The sequence below is a fragment of the Siniperca chuatsi genome, linkage group LG11, assembly GCF_020085105.1.
Source record: "Siniperca chuatsi isolate FFG_IHB_CAS linkage group LG11, ASM2008510v1, whole genome shotgun sequence".
Classification (NCBI taxonomy): domain Eukaryota; kingdom Metazoa; phylum Chordata; class Actinopteri; order Centrarchiformes; family Sinipercidae; genus Siniperca; species Siniperca chuatsi.
Window position 1 is genome coordinate 13,989,914 of NC_058052.1, and position 9,143 is coordinate 13,999,056.

The following is a 9,143-nucleotide window of genomic DNA, read 5'->3' on the forward strand; positions in this document are numbered from 1 at the left end:
TTATTTTTGACAACCGCCAAAAATAAATGACGTCGTCATTCCGCGACAACTATGACCAAAACAGAAAACTCCTCGCAGGCAGTTGGAGCTCATTACTTGGATAACGTTACAGTCTAACGAGTATGAAAACCTCTGGAAGCGATGCTGCAGCCAGAATTGGTCCGACTTCTGACAGAGGGACATGTGTTAGTAAAAAGCTGCGATGAAGACTGTCCGACGGGAAACACACGTGAGCCGAGGCAGAGTGAGGCAGAGGAGGGAAACCCGTTCAACTTCACCCCGCAGCTCATCCACCTGCACAAAGACCACGAGCTGTTTGAGGTAACATAGCAACAACAAACTGAACCGACTAATTGTTATTCATTCCGCCGAAGCACTTGGATAACGGTCGCCATAACATTAGCTAACCTACCCATCATAACCTAACGTACTGCCCGTGAATGCTGTTTACAGGATGGGGACATTCACAGACACATGTATCTGCAAGACCTCTACATCTCAGAGGCTGAAGACAAGCCAACACCCAGGTATGAAAGCCACGTGATATCCGTGCTTGATCGAAGTTTTTTGCTTTTGAGTGGCTGTGGGCTGCATTCAGTTAGCTAACAAGCAACAAACACAACTTTATATCTATGCAGCCCATACCATTCCAGGAGAAGATACTGTCCTTCACAGCAAAAGCAAAGACCATTAAAAGTATATATACACATGCATACATGGTTTACTAACAAACAAACGCCTAAAACAAATGCGGTTAAAAACATATACAACAGTCATTTTATTATTAAGATGTTTTAACTCTAAATAACAATTTCGGAATAAATACCGCAAACTCCTAGCTAATTTGGATTATACATTGAAATGAAATCACCAAGTTACCATGTTGCTATTGAAGAAATTGACTTTGCCAGCTGAATCAATTTGGGAAGGACTAATTTGTGTTAGACGTTTGGTGCTATTTTACAGACTAAACTGATAGGTTGTCTTAGAAAAAAGAACTGAGCACAAGTTTTTTCTAGAAATAAATATGAGAATCACACTGCTCAAAACACATTACTATTGACTGAATTATATTTTGGTTTACTGGTGCTACTGCTTGTTGACAAATTGATATCTCTATGTTTTCTACTTAAAATTCCCCCATGAATATGATTATCATCGTAACTGTGCTAGACATATGTGGTTGTGTCATCCCAATGTCTATATTTGACCAGTTGAAATAGGAAAAATAAACCACCAAACAACAGATTGGCCCCAGAAATGATAATTCCTTAGCAACAGCTGTGGATTTAGTTGTAGCCCATAGTAATGCCAGTGGTGATGAGGCAGTCAGTCACCTTCCTCCTCCTCTTGTCTTTTCTCAGTGTGTCAGAGTTTGCCTGTCACATTTCTGGCTGCAGTGCAGTCTTCAGCACTTTGGAGGAGTACGAGCACCACTACAACTCCCTGCACAGACATGTGTGCTGCTCCTGCCGTCGCTCCCTGCCAAGTGCCCGGCTCCTGGACATTCACATTCAGGAGTGGCACGACTCTCTCTTCACTATCCTCGCCCAGAGGCAAGATATGGTAAGTCAAAGGAAAAAAAACAAAGAAACCCTCTGAGGTTGTGTCCTTTCCCATGACCTCTTTATTGTTTGATACTCACCATCTTAAGCAAAAAGCTGTACATAAAGTGAAGTATTTTAAACATTCTTTGAAGATGGCTTTAAAGATAAATTTTCCCTGACACTTCCTTCACATTTTTCAGTACCAGTGTTTGGTGGAGGGCTGTGGACAGAAGTTCAGGACTAGTAAACACAGGAAGGACCATCTAATACGAATTCACAAGTATCCTCCAGACTTCAGATTTGACAAAACCAGAAAGGAGAGAGGGTAAGACTGCCCTTACTACACATATTGTCCACTAGATGGCAGCAAGGTTTCAGTCTGGGAGAGCCCATGTTTGTTATAGTAAACAGAATTTTGACAAATCCTTGCCTTGCTGAAGCAATGTTTCCATTTGCACTCACTATTTCATCTTTTTTTATTAACATAATATGATAAAGGACGTTAAATAATGGGATTCTCTTTGCTGCTTTATTAAACCCAGTGTGTAACTTTTGTTGAACTTTCTTTTTAAAAACTGAGTGAATTGTTTTAAATGCATATTTTGGTAATAATTCATCCAACAAACATTAAAATGTCTTAAATCATTATATTATTCTTAAATACCCATATATGTGTATTTCTATTATCATATCTTTGTTAACAGAAACCGAGAGACGAAGAGACCGCAGCAGAACGACACAGCCATGGAGGTAGTGGATGATGTGTGTGAGTCCGAGGGTGTGTGTGAGGTTATGTGTGATGTGTTGTCCGACCAACCCGAGCACGGGGAATCCATGGAGACGCATGTGTGTCAGGAAGAAGCTGCTCGCACGGCAAAGTCTGCCTCTGCTGAGGAGCACGCAGATCTTTCTGCTGCAGCTCACGGCACTGGGAATACAAGCACCGAGCCACTAAAACCACAATACTCCTACAGGTTAGTCTTTAAGCTAGTCTGCTGGAAGGCACTGGATAATCTCAGGCTGTCTTAGCCCTCTACTCAGAGAGAATAAGTCAGCCGTTTTTTAGATGATTTAAGGTTATCACTGGGAATTTACGGCAAGTTTTTAGCCATTAGATAAGATTCCAGTCTTCTTGCACAAATTTGCACAATTATGTAGTTAAGTCTGGGAGAAGCAAACTGCAGGAAGGGTTCTTTCTATCATTCATGCACAATGTTATATAATTAAAATGCATGAGTTGACATCTTCATAAAATTTGCTACAGTTTTTCTTATTTATACTATTTCTACATTGAACAATCTGAGATACAAAACAACAGCTGTGTTCGTGCTCTCAGGGTCCCTACAACTGTGTGCTTCGGTCACGGCTCCGTCCGAGGCTTCAGAGGGCGGCGGGGAAGGAGGAAGTGAAACACCAGAATCGAGTCTTCTGTCCTTTTAAGATGTACAACTTTATACCCTCGTCTTGTAAGATATTTACTGTCATATGTGTCCTTAACTTGAAATAAAATGTTTTTTGCACAACCCCCCCCTGATGTGTGTAGATGTTCGTTCAGGTGATGAAGAATAAGTTTTGTTGTAAGGTGTAGTTTTTTTTTGTTTTGTTTTTTTTCTGCTACATATTCCCCATCTCACTTCTCCTCTTGGGGACATTCTGGATGTCAGAGCTATCTCAGTGTTTCATTTAATGCATCAATGTCATCTGTCTTTATAATAAACTTTATTTTTCCAAAGTACACCATATGGGATGCTGTTGACCTGTGTTATACTGGTGGAAAGTTTGATTATAAAAATTAAAATGCATGCGGTGTCCTTTTTAAAAGAACGATGCACTGCATCATGTTTAAATTACACATGGGTGTGGACGTTTTTAGAGTCCACTGGATTTTTGTGAAGAGAAAAATGAGAGGAATATCAGAATTTACATAATAGATTTTAATAATTGTACAAAACATCTTTTCACCCATCAGATATAAAATACACTGTACATTCATGACTGATGTGAGTCTATCAGTCGTGTTTAGCCTTTTGAGTGTTTGCAAAAATAGTTGATGACTTATTTACATTTAGTAATGGAACTGTGGTCTTGGACTTTTAAGAGCTCTTTGAATATCTGTGCAAAAAAAGTTTTTTGAGGTAATGTAAGAAGAAAAATTACCAATTTTAAATGACAATAGTAAAGCAGATTTTATAGATAATTTGTGTTTTTGAAACAGAAAATTATTAAGAAGTTAGAAACAAACAGAAACTGTGTGGATAAGATATTGTAATAGTAAATTCACCTTGAGAAGGTCTCGTGGTTCATAGTTAACATGGAGAAGTCACTGCAGTATTTGACAGCTCCATGGTAAAATGCCAAAAGTAAACATATTTTTGAAGATGAAACTTAAAAAAAAAACATTTTTTAGGGACACTTGATTTTATTACAACAGTAAATGAAAGGCACTAATGAGCACTTCATAGTTTTGTTATTGATTGTGAGCTGTTAAGGATGACCCACTTATGATTATAAATATGGATGTACTTTTGCACTAATTGAACTGTGTGTGTTTTGTTAAATGACTTTAAAGCTTGAGATTGCCTCTTTATAGCTTCTGATCATAATTTTAGGTTGAGTATACCAATCAGACCTGCCTTCCACCTTCAGCTTATAAAAAGAAAGTCTGACTGTGAGCGATATTATCTGAGTCTGAGTCTATGATTAAACAGTTCACTTCTTCAGATTATAGCTAACCTACTTAAAGTGGATGAATGTGGATGATTAAATGATGCTCTTCAGTGTTTTCTAAACCCCCAACATTTGAAACTGGCCTTTTAAGGTGAGACATTTTCAAAGGTCTCTGGAATAGAAATAAAAGATTCACATGGACACTTTAGTGAGTTATTGCTTTAAACGCAAACTACAGGCCTTTAAATAATCGTCATCCTGGCGAAATTAAAATGACGTTGACTAAAGTATTTGTTATAATACTTCTATTGGAATAGAAAACCTTGCCTATGAAATGTCAAAAAAATTAATACGAAACACTAGCTCAGTGAGAGTCCGTCATTATTATTTTTTTACTGAATACACTGCAAAAAATGACCATGTTAACAAATAGTCAGATTTACCATAAAGTAGGGCCTCAATCTTAAAATCGAGTCAAAATATCTCCCTTGTTTCTGTTCCACGAGTTCCTTGAATGAACCGACTATTTTAAATGTAAAAATTAAGCCAGATTGTTCTACCAACATGTCTGTGTGAAAAGGATTCTTCTCACACCATTAGATTTTTTTTTTTACTTTAGAGTTAATATATTTCAGACAGATTGACTCATAAAATGGACATTTTTGCAGTCTTGGTTATTTGCTGTATGAAGGCATTTTCTAAAGGCAGCTTTCCCATCGATGCAGTTCAAAGTTAGTGAGGGTTAGGACAAGTAGTACATCCCATATGGTCCACTGAATAGTCCTGGGACAGGTAAGGCAGGCCGCGGTCCGTTTAGGGCCCCGTAGAGGGACGGTGCGCCCATGGGTGCGCTCAGGGGGAAGGGAAAGGCGAAGGCCGGCAGCAGCGGCTTCGTTGCCAGCTTGACCTTCTCCAGCTCGGCCTCCTGCAGTCTCTTGGCCTTGGCCCTGCGGTTCTGAAACCAGATCTTGACCTGGGTCTCTGTAAGGCTGAGGGAGTTGGAGAACTCCGCTCTCTCCGCGATGGAGAGGTACTGTTTCTGACGAAACTTCCTCTCCAGAGAAAGCAGCTGAGAGGTTGTAAAGGGAGTTCTGGGTTTCCTGTTGTTCTTGTGTTTCCGTAGATTGCACCCGGTCGGGCTGGGAAGTCCTGAAATGTAGAAAGTCACATCATTGGAATAGAAAATATGTGATCGATATGACTTAACTAGGCCTATATCTGCTAGTGACTTTGCCTGTTTGAATTTTACATCATGCATGGATAAAGTAAAGCCAAATCAGGGAAATATCAAACACAGAATATTTAAGCTATAGGAGCAGTTATTTGCACCATCAAAATTTTATAATCCTTCTCCATCATCTCTAAATTTCTTAACGGATGATATAATTTCGTCATCTGTGTACTCTATGTACTCTATTAAAAGACCTGGGGTATTAAATATTTGGTACACACACACTGCACTATTTCGTGCAATGTTCTTTGGAGATTTCCAGAGCAGTTTTAGACTGTTGGAAAGATGAGAAATAGCGTATATTTCTCAGAATTAAGAAAGGAAGAGAGTGTCCTACACTCACTTGGAGGGGATGCGTTAGGAGCCTGAAACCAGGGGCTCGTCTCCTTGTCGCTGAGGTCCACCGCCTCTTGTTTGGACCGATAAAGTCCCCTCGGTGACGCACACTCGGTCTCCTCTGCCCGGACGCAGCCTGAACCAGGATCGGGGTAGTGGAGACTTCTGTCCTGCGTCCTGTCTGATATGAGGGATTCCACACTGAAAGGCAGATCTAAACTTTTGGTTTTACATCTTCTGACAGATGACAGGTCCAGTTCGTCGGTTCCCATGCCACCAGCGGCTCGGTCCTCCGGTGAGGTCTCCCCCGGAGCAGCCGAGGGCGGTGATCCCTGCGCAGGATTCATTACGCACGACTGAGGTGCCATACAACCAGTTTTCCTGCCGCTCTCTCCGTTGCTGTTTTTGCTTTCGTGTTTTCACTCGACGAAATCTGTGTTATTGCCCAGGTTCCTCCGATGTTGCGCAGCTGCGTGGTAAGCTTCTGTTTTTACGCACGGACTTGCCTCTCCTTCAGTGAAGTGCCGTAAGTTCCTCTCTCATCTTGCCGCCTGCCTATCAGTCTGTCGATGTTTCCACGTGACTCGGCTAAAACAGTTACTGATAGGCCAGGCTTGTAATGACAGTGTTGTGGTCCATTTCATGCGCCTGTGGTGCCTTGACAGATGTAAACCCCCAATCATGTTTAGCCTTGTTCCTCTGCCACCAAGTGGCCAAAACATTCAATTAATGCAGGTTTGACAAAAACTCACTCAGGAAATTAAGTTTACAAAAGTTTACTAGTAGCCATTTGTTCGTTATGTTGCCAAAACTATAGTGCCATTATTTGTTGTGGGGCCTCTTCTGAAGTTGTGCTTGAGAATATGTTGACAGTAGTTTATCATCGTGTTTCATTAAAGCAGTAAGCCAGTCCAGGCTGTGATTTACAGTACTTTTTATACTCTTAGGAGTTATTATCACTATAAATTTCTATCTTGTGGCCTGTAATCAAATTATCTATGGCTGTGTATCTCCCATATTTCAGCCTATTGTGTTCATTGTCTGTAATCCCCTTTAGAGACAGTAAAACCACAACTAATATTTCAGAGGCCCATTGAAGAGGCCCATCCAAATTGGCCTTGTTTTGCAGCTCTTCAAATCAAGTCAAATCATTTTCAGTGAAACCCAATATGTGAGAGCTTTTCCCCTCTTATGGTAACTGTTGTTGGGCCTACAGCAGCACACTGTCTGTCTGTAGGACAATTGGTTAAATGGAGTTAACCGTTTCTCTGCCCGAGGTACATTTCTGCTTTGATCCTGCTGCGCCTGGCGCCTGTCTGCTCTCTCTCCCCCTCTCCCTCTCTGTGTGACAGTGATAGATTGCTGGGTAACCATACAAGCTTTCAATGACTGTAATTTAGTGCCCAACAACATTACATTCTCCTCTACTTACTGTGAATATAACCTCTCACTCTCCTCCTGTTTGAAAAGGGATGTAGGGCTGTCTGTAACGTCTTGTTTCTCTTCCATTGTTTTATAATGAATAAGTAAATGATATTTCCTGCTTCTCTCTGAGTAGCACGCACATGCCGGAAAAGTCAACAATGAGTATTTTGGTTTGAGAAATGCAAATCTATCTATTGTGTAGTAGCTGCACTACAGTTTTTTTTTGAATAACAAACTATCTCTTTCATTTCTATCCTTGTATTACTTTTCACTGCATTTGGATAAATAATGAAAACCAGATAACTTTTTGGCAATCTTTATTTCATTCATTTAATCATTTAATTCTGAAACACAGAAAGGTGGTTTGGATTTTTTGGGCTCTTTAATCTTTCCTACTACTGATACCCTTTTAAAATATCTATTTATCTTTCATCCATTTAATTTATTTATATATTTTCAAAATGGGAAAAGCACAACCCGTACCATTTTGATAATTGCCATTAAACACAAAGTACAGCTGAGGCTGATAGGAATGTCATTAGTTTTGCAGGTATTTGGTCATAAACCAAAGTATTTGAAACATTTTAATTTTGACCTGATGATGGCGCAAGATTAAAAGTCAGGGAATCACCAAAGTTATTAGGATTCATCTTCTGGAAACAACAATGTTTTTTTGTACAAACTTTTATGCCAATTCATCCTGTAGATGTTGAGCTACTTCACTGGATAAGTGAAACCTTTGACCTATTGGTGGCGCTAGAGGAAAAGTCACCAAAGTCATTAGGATTCAACGTTTGAGCCCCATGGATATCTGTAATTTCATGGCAGTCCATCTAATAGTGGACGAGACATTTTATTAAAACCAAAAATGTCAACCTGCTGGTGGCACTAGAGGAAAAGTCAGTGTGTCACGAGAAAATATAACAGGTTCTGGGGAAATATTCATACCGTATTCTTCATTTTATTGTTTTAGTTTCCCTCACAACTTCAACTGAGAAACTGCCATCAACCAGTCAACTACCGTCGCACACACAAACACACACAAATTTACGCACACCTCTCTGAATCCTGCTGGCTTGCCCAAGTGGAGAATTATGGTAATTGTGGTTTCCAAAAGAGTTCTCCTTTTGAACCAAACATGTTGAAGCAGGCTTTATATATTTCATTTTTTAAATCTTTCTCTTTCATGAGAGTTGGCAGGGCTTACAGCTATCCTAAGCAAACTTTGGGGAGGGGGCCGGAGTCATGTGGGATAAACATTTATGAAACGCACAGCGTGGAACTTTGTGGTGAAAGTGTATCGTCTTTAAAAGAGACGGGAGGCCTGCCTGGTGAAGCATAACAGAACATTATCCTGTGTCTGAGTGGAGCTGCCAACATTGGTATGTTAAAATGTCAATGGATGTGAGATCACAAACTTTCCTTTCCATGCTGACATTTACAATAAATCACGCTCTATATGAATTCTCTTTCTCTTCACAGACAGAATGAAGTGTTGATTGCCACATGCACAAGTATCATATTTATGATTCACTCCATTATATGCAGAGTTGTGACCAAGTCAGCTTTGCTTGTGTCCTTAAATTGGTCTGTCGTCTTAAACACAAGTAACAAGTAGTAAAGTCAAGTCTCATATCCAGATGTAAATGTCATTAGTCCAGTCACCACTTTGTTCAGTTCACTCCCACTTTTATGTCTAAAATAAAACATATCTTGACATTTTAATGGAATATTATGTTTTGAAAAGAATCAAAGCTGCTCTGTCTCATGCTCAGTTTATACACAATCCAAGTAAAATCTCTGTACAACTGGGATTTCAGTCAGACTTGAGATCATGTGACTTGAGTCCACAACTCCCCAAATTTACAACCCCATAACCTCATCTAGTTCATGTATCATTACACCATCACTGAGGAATATTAACTCTGTGACTTTTT

General features: G+C 39.8%; 2 protein-coding genes across 2 annotated transcripts; one reads left to right on the forward strand and one right to left on the reverse strand.

The window, feature by feature from the left end:
* The first annotated feature begins 3 nt into the window (after positions 1 to 3).
* On the forward strand, positions 4 to 3,284 carry znf511 (zinc finger protein 511). Its single transcript, XM_044214702.1, has 6 exons — positions 4 to 321; positions 454 to 527; positions 1,365 to 1,566; positions 1,748 to 1,872; positions 2,252 to 2,521; positions 2,884 to 3,284. Exons 1-6 carry the CDS (start codon positions 142 to 144, stop codon positions 2,954 to 2,956), a joined length of 924 nt encoding a protein of 307 aa, XP_044070637.1. The 5' UTR covers positions 4 to 141; the 3' UTR covers positions 2,957 to 3,284.
* A 176-nt stretch (positions 3,285 to 3,460) lies between these two features.
* msx3 (muscle segment homeobox 3) lies at positions 3,461 to 6,347 on the reverse strand. The gene is made up of 2 exons (XM_044214703.1): positions 5,789 to 6,347; positions 3,461 to 5,363 (listed from the first exon to the last, which is right to left on the reverse strand). The coding sequence occupies exons 1-2, from the start codon at positions 6,147 to 6,149 to the stop codon at positions 4,957 to 4,959; spliced, it is 768 nt and encodes a 255-aa protein (XP_044070638.1). The 5' UTR covers positions 6,150 to 6,347; the 3' UTR covers positions 3,461 to 4,956.
* Positions 6,348 to 9,143: the final 2,796 nt, after the last annotated feature.

Bases quoted from the DNA above. Each gene is read 5' to 3' on its own strand.
- znf511 (XM_044214702.1), top strand. From the start codon at position 142: ATGCTGCAGCCAGAATTGGTCCGACTTCTGACAGAGGGACATGTGTTA. The intron at 528-1,364 runs GTATGAAAGCCA...GTCTTTTCTCAG, and splicing joins GAAGACAAGCCAACACCCAG to TGTGTCAGAGTTTGCCTGTC. The intron at 1,873-2,251 runs GTAAGACTGCCC...CTTTGTTAACAG, and splicing joins AAAACCAGAAAGGAGAGAGG to AAACCGAGAGACGAAGAGAC.
- msx3 (XM_044214703.1), bottom strand. From the start codon at position 6,149: ATGGCACCTCAGTCGTGCGTAATGAATCCTGCGCAGGGATCACCGCCC. The intron at 5,364-5,788 runs GTGAGTGTAGGA...TCTACATTTCAG, and splicing joins TCCTAACGCATCCCCTCCAA to GACTTCCCAGCCCGACCGGG.